At 54.2% G+C, this 13,657-nt stretch overlaps 1 protein-coding gene across 2 annotated transcripts; it reads left to right on the forward strand.

Annotated features, from left to right (window-relative positions):
• The first annotated feature begins 6,363 nt into the window (after window positions 1-6,363).
• CIMAP1D (CIMAP1 family member D) lies at window positions 6,364-12,263 on the forward strand. 2 transcript variants are annotated; one of them, XM_059695267.1, is made up of 4 exons: window positions 6,364-7,032; window positions 7,796-7,945; window positions 9,866-9,979; window positions 11,046-12,263. In XM_059695267.1, exons 1-4 carry the CDS (start codon window positions 6,906-6,908, stop codon window positions 11,579-11,581), a joined length of 927 nt encoding a protein of 308 aa, XP_059551250.1. In that variant the 5' UTR covers window positions 6,364-6,905; the 3' UTR covers window positions 11,582-12,263. The 2 variants fall into 2 exon arrangements, with proteins under 2 accessions (XP_059551250.1, XP_059551251.1); XM_059695268.1 differs by having other exon boundaries at window positions 7,838-7,945.
• Window positions 12,264-13,657: the final 1,394 nt, after the last annotated feature.

Consider the following 13,657-nt stretch of genomic DNA (forward strand, 5'->3'; position numbering starts at 1 on the left):
GATCCCCTTCACCCCTCTCTTCAACAGGTATTTGTTGTGCACCTGCCGTGGGCAAGTGATGTTCTGGACCCTCAGGACACAAGGGGTTTGGTTTCTGCCTATTCCTGTGCATGTGCGTGCGTGCGTGTGTGTGTGTGTGCGTGCGTGTGTGTGTTACATGGAAGAAATGGATAATGAACAACTGAAGAAAACAACAGCCATTTTCACTCCTTCCTTCCTCTTACACTGGACCACGCCCCTGCTCTGCCTGGAATCCTCCATGGCTCCCACCTCACTTAGGACAAAAGGCCACATGGCCAGACGCTGAGCGTGCCTTCCAGCCAACAGCCAGCAAGGAGGGGGACCCCAGTCCAATGACAATATGTAAACAAATCCTGGGACACCCTGAGGAAGCCGAGCGGGGACCCCTCCCCAGTCCAGCCTAGTAAGGCCCAGGGCTGGCCAACACCAATGCGGCCCGAGCAGACCACCCAGCTCTGCAGCCTGAAAACTGAGATAAATAATATACACGTTGTTTAAAGCCACTGCTTTTGGGGAGATTTGTTATGACGCATAGACAAGCAGCATAGACGCATGGACAACTGTGTGTCCACAGGCACCTCCTAGCAAAGCCCAAACGTACAATTCCAAAACTGGACTCTGGGTCTTCTCCTAAAACCTGCCCCTCCGGCACCTTCCCCCGCCTCCTCACAGGGCTCCATCCTCCTGGTTCTGAGGCCCAAATCCTGGAGGCAGCCTCAATACATCTGGTTTCCTCAATCTCCACACGGAATCTACCGCACACCTGTCCGCTCCAGTTTAAGAACACACCCAGAACCCACTTGCTTATCACCCCCATCCTCCACCTCCATCTAGGAACCCACCATCCTTCTCCCCCCTCACCTCCAACCTCCCACCCGGGTCCTCTTAAACTCTCCCCCGGGTCCTCTTAAACTCTCCCCCAACCTCCCCCACTATCCCCCCTGGGCCAGCGCCGTCCTCTCTCCCGCGGTCTCCCGGCGCCGCCCACGGCCTGTTCTCCCTCGCAGCCACCGGGAGGCGCCCGTGAGCAGCTGAGTCAGATTTGGTCCTCGGGCTCCACAGCCTGTCCTCCCGGCAGTAGCCACCAGAGGATGCGATGAGCACCGAATGGGCAGGTCCCTGCTCTGGCCACGGCCCTCATGGCTCCCACGTCCCTCAGGTAATAGCCCAAGTCCTCCCGCGCCAAAAGGATCCTGCACGACCTGCCCTGTCACCTCCTTGCCCTCACTTCCTCCCTCTCACCCCTTCACTCATTCCGTTCCAGCCACCTGCGCCTTCCTGCTGTTCCTCCAACAGGCCAGGCACGGGCCTTTGACCGGCTGTGTGACCGCTGCTCAGCAAGCCCTTTCTCCAGACGCCCCCGCCCCCACCTCTCTCAGTCTCTCATCCAATGCCACCTTCCTAGCGAGGCTCCCCCTGACCACCTCTTTCTTTCTTTCTTTCTTTCTTTCTTTCTTTCTTTCTTTCTTTCTTTCTTTCTTTCTTTCTTTCTTTCTTTCTTATAAAATATATTTTTATTGATTTCAGAGAGGAAGAAAGAGGGAGAGAGAGATAGAAACATCAATGATGAGAGAGAGAAGCATTGATTGGCTGCCCCTGCAAGCCCCACCTGGGATCAAGCCCACAGCCTGGGCATGTGCCCTTGACCGGAATCGAACCTGGGACCTTTCAGTTCGCAGGCTGTTCCTCTACCTACTGAGCCAAACAGGCCAGGGCCTGACCACCCATTTCAAACTGCAAACTCCCCACACCTCCAACCCTCCTTGTCCGTGATCTTTTGTCATGGCACTCCTTACCTTCCAAAGTATTCTGAAATTCAGTTATTCGCCACTCGCAACAAAACGGTGAGGAAGGGAGTTTACGTGTTTTGTTCAGACCCGTTTCCCCAGCACCTGCCAGTGCCCAGTGCATAGTGGGAAGACAGATACATCCTGGCTGAATTAGTAACTAGGACAGGGATGAGCAACCCCTGGCACGCGTGCCAAACATGGCACCCCAGTAACTTTTGCTGGCACGCAAAACCCTCTCTTATAATCTTCCATTTACAATTTTTTTCTTAATATCGACTTTTTATTTTTCAGATAAATTCAGTGTAGGTGCATCTTAGATAAATAAATAATTTCACATAACAAGTTATCTTAAAGACTACAGACATGGATTGATGAGAGAGGGGAAGAGCAATTTCTATGACTCTGCCTTAACTCTCCCTGCCTTCCTAGATCCGACCAGTGTTTTGGTTTCATTCATATATGCTTGTGAATCTTTGTTCTCAGTGATGAATTTTGTTAAGTCTCGTAATAGGAGTAGTTTGATGGATGAAAGTAGTAGCTTGTGCATATCTCTGAAGGTCACGAAATATAAACCTGATGTAAAATCTCTGTCATCAGCGATGCAGCAGCAAAAGTCCCACTGATAATATCAAACGGAGTCATAAAGTTTTCTGTCGGACTATCAGTGTACATGTATACATTAAGAAATAAATGTATTTTTCATCATCATATACTGTGTTTTTGTCACTCGAATGAATTTTGTTATTTCTTCAAGGTTCTTCACATATGTACACCTTAAGAGATATCAAGTAGGCGTAACATGTTCTCACAAAATTAGGGTTGGCACGCAGAAGAATTTTGAATCAGAGATTTTACTGGTTTTGGCATGCACTCACAAAAAGGTTGCCCACCCCTGAACTAGGATAAGGCTATAATTTAGGGAGCACCACCTGTATCAATCCTTCAGAATCCTGAGGCCCAGGGAGGTGCCGTTCCTCCCTTGTATTTCATACTCACTCCCCATCCAGGTTCCTTTTGTCTTTTCCTCTGATTAGCTCTCTTCTGTCAATGAGTCAGACTGAATGAAAAGCATGGCTTGTTTGCCTGGCAGGTGTGGCTCAGTGGTTGAGCACTGACCATGAGGCAGGAGGTTAAGGTTTGATTCCCAGTCAGGGTACATGCTCGGGTTTCGGGGTTCGTCTGTGGTCCGTTCCAATAGATGCTTCTCTCTCATCATTGATGTTTCTCTCTCTCTCCCCCTTCCTCTCTCTGAAATCAATAATAAAAACTCCACCATGCTTTAAATGAAATAGCAGCTCGTTTGCATGCCATTTCTTTGGCAGCTGGGGAAGGGCTCTGAGCTAAATGTGAGCCACAGAGAGAAGGGGTGCCATCGGGCGCCATCAGTGGGGGACCCGAGGACTGAAGTGGGGCTGGTCTCTGTCTGGTGAGTGGCTGGGCCCTCAGGTCCTCAAAGCTGCCCTTCACAGGCTCAGGTGGCCATTCCACGCTGCCCTTGCTCTTGGTTCCTTCCCGAGTTACAGTGGGGAAACCGAGGCAATGAGGGCCAAGCCCCAGCTGAGTCCTGGAAGGCGGTCATAGTTTCCCTTCAGTGGGAGGCTGAGGCAATTGGGTCCGAGTTCCGGCTGGAACCAGTGTCTCCAGGGATCTGCACTCCATGCTGGCTGCTGCAGCCTGGCTGGCTTCGGGGAGCAATCTGCAGAGGGACAATTGTCTTTTCCGTGCCTGGCTGACCTCAGTGGTGGGGTCCCTGGGCTCCTGCACTTCTGGCCAGTGTTGGTTCATGGGAGGCTCTGACTGGCAGGAGGAGAGAGAGAGTTTGGGGTATTTTTCTGTCATCTCCCTCCTCAGTGCCTAGTTCTGTCCACAGCTCTGGAGTTTCTGCTGCTTCTGGAAAAAATCAAATGGCCCGTCCAATGTGGGGGGTCCACAGGGGACTGTGGGCTCATTTGCTGGTCAAGGCATCCAGGTGGAGGGAGGACAAGTAGAGAAATCCAGGTGGGGAGGGAGCAGGTACAGGCCTTGAGGTGGGAACTGCTTTAGTGGTTCATGGAATAACAAGCCAGCTGGCGTGGTGGGAGTGGAGGAGCGAGGATTGAGGGGTGGAGGCGAGGGCAGAGGGGACAAGAGAGCCTTGTGTGACAGTGAGGACTTGGCCTTTATTCTTAGGGCCACAGGAATCCACTGTGGCTTTTGGGCACAACCAGAAAGCTGAGCTGGGATTAGAACCTAGAAGAAGCCTCGACTCTCAGCTTTGATTAGAGTCCTGGGTTCAAGTCCCAGTTCTGCTGATGAGTTACTGAGGGGCCTACACATGTTACGTCCACTCTCTGAGCCTGTTCCTCCGTCTGTAACCACAGATGAGGTTCAGTCACAGCGCCTTCCTCAGTGAGATGCTGTGATAATGAAAGATGATGCTCAGAGAGAATGTGTGTGTGGGCCGTGTGCTCACTCCCATGTGTGGGTCTGCAGGGATGTGCCTCTTGTATTCCTGATGTGGTATCCCTTCCTCTTGTTCCCTTGATCAGTCTGGCTAGAGGTTTATAAAATTTGTTGATTCTTTTAAAGAACCAGCTTTTTTTTTTTTTTTTTTTTTTTTTTTTTTTGCGGGGGGAGGGTAGTTAATTCTTTCTACATTTCCTATTTCATGCATTTCTGCTGTTACATTTTTGTTTGTTTGTTTGTTTTGTGTGTTTTTTGTTAATCCTCACCTAAGGATATTTTTCCTATTGACTTTTTAAGAGAGAGTGGAAGGGAGGGGGAGAGACAGAGAAACATTGATGTGTGAGACACACATCGATTGGTTGCCTCCCACACAACCCCCAAGCGGGGGCTGGGGATTGAACCTGCAACCAAGGTATGTGGCCTTGACTGGAATTGAACCTGTGACCCTTCAGTCCTTGAGCCACTGCTCTAACCACTGAGCAAATTGGCTAGGGCTCTGCTGTTATGTTTTTGATCCCCTTCCTGCCACTTACTCTTCTTTTTCTAACTTCTAAAAAATTGGTTTTATAGAGAGAGGAAGGGAGAGAAAGAGAGAGAGAGAGAGAGAGAGAGAGAGAGAGAGAGAGAGAGAGAGAGACCTTGATGTGAGAGAGAAACATTAATCGGTTGCCTCCTGCATGCCCCCACCAGGGACTGAGCCTGCAACCTGGCATGTGCCCTGACCAGGAATCAAACCCGCCACTCTTTGGTGTATGGGATGACGACACTCCAACGAACTGAGACACATCAGCCAGGGCCTTTTTCAAAATTTTTAAGGTGGAACCTTTGGTCATTGATTTTAAGATTTTTTTTCTTTACTAATACAAGCAATTAAGACTTGTTTTATAACCTTTTACATAGACAATAACATTTTTATTAAAAAGTTTAAAATTACAGAATGTATTACAATTACATTGCAGAGTGAATTGTATGGGATGTGAATTATCCTATATAATAAAAGTCTAACATGCAAATCAACTGAACCACAGAACAATTGGTGTAATGACTGGTCGCTATGATGCACACTGACCACCAGGGGGCAGATGCTCAATGCAGGAGCTGCCCATAGCCAGTAGGCCCTAGGCTGGCTAAGGCGGGTGCCAGCAGGACCCCTCCACCCCATCGCCCCACTGGTCACCCCACAGATTGGCCCTGATCACTGGCCAGGCCTAGGGACCCTACCCATGCACAAATTTCATGCACTTGGGCCTCTGGTAACTCTATAAAGCTGTTAAAACATTACAGTGTAAAAGGGCCCGACAATACAGCCACAAACAAGGATGCCATGGAAGAGACAGGATTGTATTCTGTTCAGCCAAGTTTTCCTGAGCCCTGTCATGCAGCCTGACATAGTAGCAGCCTTCGGTGAGCAGGAATGTTACTCTAGATTAACTCTAGATTGGGCGGGAGTAAATCCTTGTGGGCTCCTGGGAGGCAGTGGCTGTTCTGGAGGACCATGCTGCCTCCTCGCCGTCCTTGCTCCTGCCCCAGAGCCTTTGCACAGCCATTCTGTATCCTCTTCTCTTACCTTCTCCATGCAGTGACCTCTCATCCGACCCTAATAGCACTGGGCGGCTCCCTCATTGCCATCTCGGACTCCTGACCCTGCTCTGTGTTTTACAACACATTTAACACCTTGTAATATACTACGCTCATCTATGAATTTATCATTTAAAACATATTTTTATTGATTTCAGAGAGGAAGAGAGAGGGAGAGAGAGTTAGAAACATCAATGATGAGAGAGAATCATTGATTGGCTGCTTCCTGCCCGCCCCACCTTGGGGATTGAGCCTGCAACCATGTTCCCTGATGGGGAATTGAACCGTGACCTCCTGGTCAACCACTGAGCCACGCCGGCTGGGCTATTGTTTATTTTCTCTTTCTCCTTCCAAGAACATCAGCTCCCTGTCTGTCTGTCCTGTTGTGTCCTCACCAACCCAAACAAAACCTAGTACACAGTCGTTGCTCATTAAGTAACTGTTGGAGGAAGGAAGGAAGGAAGGAGGGAAGGAAGGAAGGGAGGAAGGAAGGAAGGAAGGAGGGAAGGAAGGAAGGAAGGAGGGAAGGAAGGAAGGAAGGAAGGAGGTAAGCTTCCTGGCCCAGAGTGGCAGACTTGCTGTATGACTTTGGGCAGTGCCTCAGTTTCCCCAGGTGTAGAAATGGGGCCATGCAGTCCATGACCTCACCAGTCCCGCCCGCTACAAGGCTGTGGGTGTTGTGTTTGTGGCTCCAGCTCCCCCGGGGCCTGCTCTGGCCCCAGCTGCCCAGCTCCACCGTCTCCCAGGGGACCCGCTCTGCTGACACCGGACTCTTTCCTGGACTGTCCAGCCATCTGGCCGACACTCGATCCCAGCCCCACTTCCAGGCCAGCGTCTGCCGACCAGCCCGCTTGGGCCAGGGCCCCAAGACTCCCTGCTGAAGGACAAGGGGCCGTCTGTGCGGTCCCTGGGAGGGTGTGGTAAGGCCAGGGCTCTGCCAACACAGGCAGAAGCCTCGAGGACTGGGGACGGTGCTGGACCCTGCGACCCAGAGCCACCGCAGCTGAGGAGACAGCGTCAAGTGTCGGCGCTGCCCAGCCCTGGGCTCCCTGCAGCCCACCCCTGCTCACCATGGGGACCCTCAGCTGCGACCCCACTCCGCGGCAGACCCCGGCGCCCCTGGGTCGGCGGTGCACAGAGTGCCAGATCCCAGAGACCGGCCTGAGGAAGACCTGCAGGATGGTCACCTTGGAGAACGGTACCTGCAGGCCGTGGAGGAGGGGGGCCGTGGCGGTGGGACCCCTTCTGGGAGCCCCTTAGGAATCCTTGCCCTTCCCCAAACCTCAGTTTTCTGCCCAGTAGAATGGGGGTGAACATAGTGCTTCCAGGACCCTGCATATGCCCCCGCCCACCAAGAACTGAGCATTTTATGGGCGACGTACCCTTCTAGGTGCTGAGGGCACAGCCATGAACCAAACAGCCGAGGGCCCTGGGGGGACGGACCCAGGCAAAGCACTGGGAGGCGTTAGTGGTGTATCAATCAGTGAGCTGAACGTTCCGACTGTGACGCTCATTGTGGGATCTCGGTTTGGGTCCTGGATCGTGCCTCAGTTTCCCTGTCTGGAGTCAGCCTCCATGGCTGGGTTTCCTGGCTCTTGCAGCGCTGACGTTCTTGCAGAGGCCGTCGAACATTGCAGCGGGATATCCCTGTCTGGGTCTTAGTTTCCCCACCTGTGACAGTGTCTCTCTGTATCTGGCTCGCAGTTTCCCTGTGAGTGTCTGTCTGGGTCTGGGCCTCAGTTTCCCCACCTGTGACAGCACGTTTCTGGGTCTAGGTCTCAGTCATCCCTTAGGTGGGAGGAGGCTGTTGGCTCCGCAGCCCTTCCCCCTGTGATGCATGTTTGGCTCACAATGCTTGTTCGCAGCAGGAGCCCCTGCTCCCCCCACCCCTGCCATGGGGGGTGGCTGGGAGCCTGGGTGGGGGCACAGGGCTGGGCCCTGAGCTCCCCACCATGTTTCAGGGGACCTAGGCCCAGGCCGTGATCTGGGGGCTTTGGTCACAGGGTCCGGGCCAGGCTTGTATGCCCTGCCGTCCACTGTCGGCTACATCAACCACGACTGCACCAGGGTGGCCAGTCCTGCCTACTCCCTCCTCCGGAGGCCCAGCGAGGGTAAGGCCAGCGGCGGGCAGGGCGGTGGGGGTGGGAGAAGGGGTTCTGAGAGGCCTCCTGAAACCCCAAACTCCCCCCCACCCCCCCAATCAGGGAGCATTGTCTCACTGGATAGATCTAGGCCCTAATGAGTGAGGCGGGATCCGGTGGGCTGCTGTGGGGCTTCAGGAAGCTGCTGTGCCTCTCTGGTCCTGCTTCCTTGCGGAGGAGGAGAGTGGAAGGGATCGTGTGGTGGTTAGGACCTGCATTTGCCTGCTGCACTTGGCACATTTCTTGCCACGTGACTGCTCTGTGCCTCAGGTTCCTCCTCTGTAAACAATGACAATAGACTTCTTGCACACACAGTTGTCAGGATTAAACAAACGTCAGGCGCCTGGAGACGTTTATTCAGTGAGGGTTAAATGCCTTAAGAGTAGCTACAATGCCGGCTATCTGGTCAGTGCGCAGGAGAGAGGCCCCGGAGAGTGAGCGCCCGCTTCGGTAGCTCCATCAACAACCAGGGGCTCTCCGGGCCTTGCTTACCTCGCAGCGTGAGGTGAGAGTAGAATGAAAATCCTTTGTGAAGCCCAGGGTGGGGAGAGAAGAGGAAGTGGGGCTCACCTAGTCAGTGGGTGACCTGACCTCTGTGACGTCTACTTTTCTCCCGGCCAGAATGTGTGCGGGAACACCAAGTGCAGAGATGTGGGTGGCTCCCAGCTGTCCATTCCATCATTCATCCAGCAAGCCTGTACCCTTCATATCAGGGACCACAAACCCCAACAGCCCGTTTTCTAGAGCTGCTCTGAGGTCCCAAGTAGGCCAGGGTCAGGGCCCAGAAGGGTCCCGTGTGGGGACTTTGATTCACATGGACAGAGGCTTGGTGGGAGGGAGCAGCTGGCAGACACACTTTCAGAATCAGCAAACATCCCGAACCAAAAGAGAGAGAACTCAAGAAGTGCAAGAAGGCCCGGAAGGCAAGTGAGGGAGTCAGTGTCACCCAGAAGGTTAAAAACTTAGCCTATGACCCTGAGGAACCTGTGTCCCCGACTCTATTTCTAGGACACACCTGGGAAATCAGGGTGGGGGTGGTTAGTGTAGACTTTGCTGAATGTTCAGGGACTTCTTGGAGGTGGAGGCATGGGATCTGGGCTTTATAGGATGAGTAGGAGTTCCCTGGAGGCCCCAGGAGGAGAAGGGGACTCCAGGCAGAGTCTGTAGCAGAGGCAAAAGCCTGGAGGTGGGAAATGAGATGGGTTGGGATGTGCTCATTTATCAAGAACATGCTTCAGGGTGTGCATGGTGCCATTTGTGTGCACATACACATGCAAACCAATTAATACTTGTCAAACCTACTATACACTTATATCGGGTTGTGCTTATCATTAGTAATGACGATCACAGTCATTGGTCCCAATTACTAAGTGCCAGGCTCTGGACCACTCCTCCCATGGATGCTTTCACTTGTCAAGCTTCTCATCCTACGACTGAGGAAAAAGAGGCTTTGACCGGCCCAAGGACACAGCTCACAGAGGCCTTGCTGGGATTTAAATGTGACCTAGAGCCCTACCCTTAAGCTGGTCACGTGCCAACAAGCCAAGGCATTAAAAGACCCTCCTCAGAACCTTAGTCAGAGCCTAGTTACTCTCACTTTATGTACAGTTCTAACCAACTCATGGGCTGGTTTCTCTAGAACTGCTCCCCTAGCTCATGGCAGAGGAGAGGTGGAGGGGTGGAAGGCACAGGAGTGCTCACGACAAAGTCAAGCTGAGATCCAGGTCCGCGGTCAGGGCAATCAGGCCTCAGGAGGCTGAGGTCTCTGCTCTCCAAGTTGGGGCTCTGGGTGTGTGGAGGGTGGAAGGGCCTTAGGGGTAACCAGGGGCACTGAGTGGGAGCAGCGGGGCCATCAGGGATGTACTCAGGACCCTGGACTCCTCTCTCTAGCATCTCCACAGGACTCCAGCCCTGGGCCAGTCTACTTCCTGGACCCAAAAGTCACCCGGTTTGGCCGAAGCTGCGCTCCTGCCTACTCCATGCAGGGCAGGGGCAAATCTCGAGGTGAGTATCTGGCCTGTGCTACTCCAAGAGGACCCTGTCCCTTCAGGAACTCAGTGACTGTCCTGCCTCTGTCTTCTTCTCCCCCTCCCATCCCCAAGTTCTTAGAACTTCAGTGTCTTTGCAATGATGAAATGGAAGACTTCGGAAGAGGGGCTGGGGGCCTTAAGAGAACTTGAATGAGTGAAGTGGGCCAAGGTGATGGTGACCTGGGCATCTGGGGCTCATCCTCGGCATAAGGAGACAGCAGGGTGCAGTGGGGACTGTGGCAAATGTGGAAATCCCCTTCACAGGCTGCAAACAGCTTACTGTCCCCTAAAGATTTAGTCACCTGACTCCAGTCTCCTATGCACCCACCCTTTCATCTTTTCACCTATCACCCATCTACTCATTCACTCAGATTCATCCATCCATCTGCCCAGCTATCTACTCATCAATCTACCCACCCATTCACTTGTTCGTATCCAATCCATCTATTGATCCATTTTCCCATCCACTGATCAATCCATCCAGGATCTATCTATCAATCCATCTATCTATATACCCATGGATCCATTCATCTACTCATTCACACTCACCCAACCATTCATCACCCATCCTCCCAAACATATATTAGGCCAACTGCTGGGAGTTGAAATAGATTTGACAGGTACTTGCTTTTTTATGAGATCTCAGAATGGTGGAGTTAGACTTAGGTGGGGACCATCCCATGTCAGTGTGGCCATGTCTGGGGAGAGGGGAAGAATCAGGCCAGGGGACCCCTAGAAGGGCTGTGGCAAAGGCAGCCGGGAGGAGGGACTTTGGGGCTCTGGAAGGATGAGAAGCAGCTCCTGGGAGGTGGGAATGGGAAACAGAAGGCTTGCCTGGCAGAGGGTTGAGCTTGGGCAAAGGCCTGGAGGCTTGAAGGAGAACACACTGTGAGGCAAGGTAGGGAAGAGGAGAAGTAACTCGTGGCTTCTTCAGAAGAGCTGTGAGCTCCGGGATGCATGTGGGCAATGGGGAGCCGTGTAAGGTCTTTGATCAGGTGAGCCCTCTGTCCATTGCCAAACCTCCTGCCCCATTCTCGCAGGTCTGGAGGTGACACCCGGCCCTGGGGCCTACAGCCCGGAGAAGGTGGCCCCTGTGCGCCAGCGGACCCCCCCGGCTTTTACCCTGGGCTCCCGCCTGCGTCCACCGCCCCTGGACACCTCAGCCCCTGCCCCCAATGCCTACACTCTGCCGTCTCTCTGGGGTGCCCAGATCTTCATCAAGCCCAGTAGCCCCAGCTACACAGTGGTGGGCCGCACACCCCCTGCCCGCCCCCCACAGGACCCCACTGAGATACCAGGCCCAGGCCAGTATGAGAGCTCAGACCCCAATGCCTACCGTCAGCGCCCGCCTGCCTTCACCATGCTGGGGCGGCCCCGGGCCCCACATCCCCTGGATGAGACTCCTGGCCCTGGCACCCACAGCCCTGAGAGGGTCACTGTGACCAAAGCCAGAGCCCCGGCATTCACGATGGGTATCCGGCACTCCAAACGGGCCACCACCATGGCCCCGGACACACCAGCACCCTTCCGCCTTTGGGGGACAGAATGCAGGCATGCAGGCCAGCACCTGGGCTAGGCCTCATATTTCCTACCCCCTGAAGTGGGGTGTGGGCGGGCCCCGCCTGGGCCTGGCTTTGGCTGGGGTGAGATGGCTTAGAGAAGCTGGGGGAGGGGGGGCCTCCTTCCTTCCACTTTTCTGAACTGTCTGAGGTCCTTCTAGGCCACCTACGTCCTCCAGTCCCTGGGGCCCGTGACCCCGTGGCCCTGTGCAGGGTGAGCCTCCTTCCAGCGCCCCAGTTTCTTCTCTCCTGGTCATGCCAGGCCAAGCAAGGCCAGGCAGAGAAAGAGACACCCTGGCTCTCCCCAGTGGCTGGCTGGAGACGGAGCTTCCTGTGTCCTAGAACTTGGTGTCCACGCTGCTAGGACCTGGGTCCCCAACACAGCTCAGGTTTCTGCCAAAATTGGGATCTAAACTGTTTGTCATGGAAGCACAGCTTCCTGCCCTGATCCCAGCCCAAAATCAGGCTGGAAGTAGTCCTGATGCCCTCCCCTCCCCGTCCCCTCCTCTAGCTGTTTGCCAATAAATCTCTGTGGCATCAAGAGCTGTCAGCAGCGCACACGCACCCACGTTCATTTTAGCCCAGGGTCTGTTTACATCACAGAAGATCTGAAACACTGCTCTCAGCATCCAGACCCCCAGCTCTGCAGCACCTTGGAGTCTGGATGGGACCAGAGGAGGGATCCAGAGCTGGGGGAAGCCCAGAGGTGGAGGCAGAGCTTGGAGTGGGGGGAGCCAGGTAGGCTTCTTGGAAGAGGGGACGTTGAAGCTGGGTTCTGAAGGATACATAGGAGTTTGATATATTCTACAATGTGCCAGATGTTGATAAAGATCATTTAAGCTTCATAGCAACTCAGGAGTTAGGTGATGTTTACCAAAAGGAAATGGTGCTTCAGAGATTGGACACTTGTCTAAGGACACACTATAAGCTTAGTGTTTGTCTGATGCCAGGATTTGAATTCTGGCCATTGGGCTCTGTTCCTGCCCTTCTCTCCTAGGGACGGAAAGGAAACATATGGATGATGTCATGTGACCAAGCCCTCTGTGTGATGACACCGGAGCCTAGGCCTTAAAAACTCCGACCCAGAAAGACCCTAACTCAGGAACTTGGGAGGAACAAACTGCCATTGCATTTTCCTGGAGGAGATGGCCCCAGGGACAGCACCACAGGGAGACCCCAGAGGGGACCTAGGGTGGGTGTCAGCTCTCTCCTAACTCTGTCCCCTTCCCCAGCCTGGGGGTGCCAAAGTTGAACACACACCCCTTGGACACACACCAAAACCCCTACACACACAGGGACACACACTAGGACCCTACACACCCACACCGAAATGCACACGGACCCCCTAACCATATACCTGGGGTGGGGGAGCCCAGAACCCCTCTGCGTGTTCACATCTGCACACAATATACACACAACCGGACCCTCACGCAGTCCACATGCATGTAAACCACAATAGAGACACACAGCACACACAAGTCCAGATAGGGGCTCCCCACCCCGACAAGCCTTACCCCTCTACACAGACCCGAAGGCCACGCCCTCTGCACTCATTCACCCCAGACCCGTGGACGTGGACTCACAATGGCGACTACAGTGTGACACTCGGGCAGCATCACCGCCTCCCCGCCCCCCACTCCCACCGGTTATGGGCCAATCACAGCCATGCTGGGCCCCCATCCCCCATCGTGGCTGCTGGGCTGTGATCTCATCTCTCTGATGTATCGATCCTGCCCCTCCTTCCTCACCTGCCCGCACGCCCGGCCCCCTCCTTTTGTTTCCCAGCAGTCCGCCCTGCTGGGGTGGGGCCGGAGGGGGAGGAGGATCCGCAGAGGCCGTCTGAGCAGCTGGGTGCTGGGGTGACCGTGACAACCCTTGAGGCCTGGGTGGGGTCTAGTTGGCTGGGGCCGGAGAGGCCCAAGGGCTCAGTGGGGTTGTTGCGCGATAGGGCTCCCCAGAAATGCGGGAGCCTATGGCCCTCTAGCGCGCGCTCCTGGCTCACAGCCTGGGAAACAGACTCAGCGAAAGGCTGCAGAGTGGACGCGAAGCTTCGCTCTGAGCCTCCCACTGCAGACCCAGCCAACCCAGCCTGG

Source organism: Myotis daubentonii, chromosome 5 (genome assembly GCF_963259705.1).
Source record: "Myotis daubentonii chromosome 5, mMyoDau2.1, whole genome shotgun sequence".
In the NCBI taxonomy this organism is placed as follows: Eukaryota; Metazoa; Chordata; class Mammalia; order Chiroptera; family Vespertilionidae; genus Myotis; species Myotis daubentonii.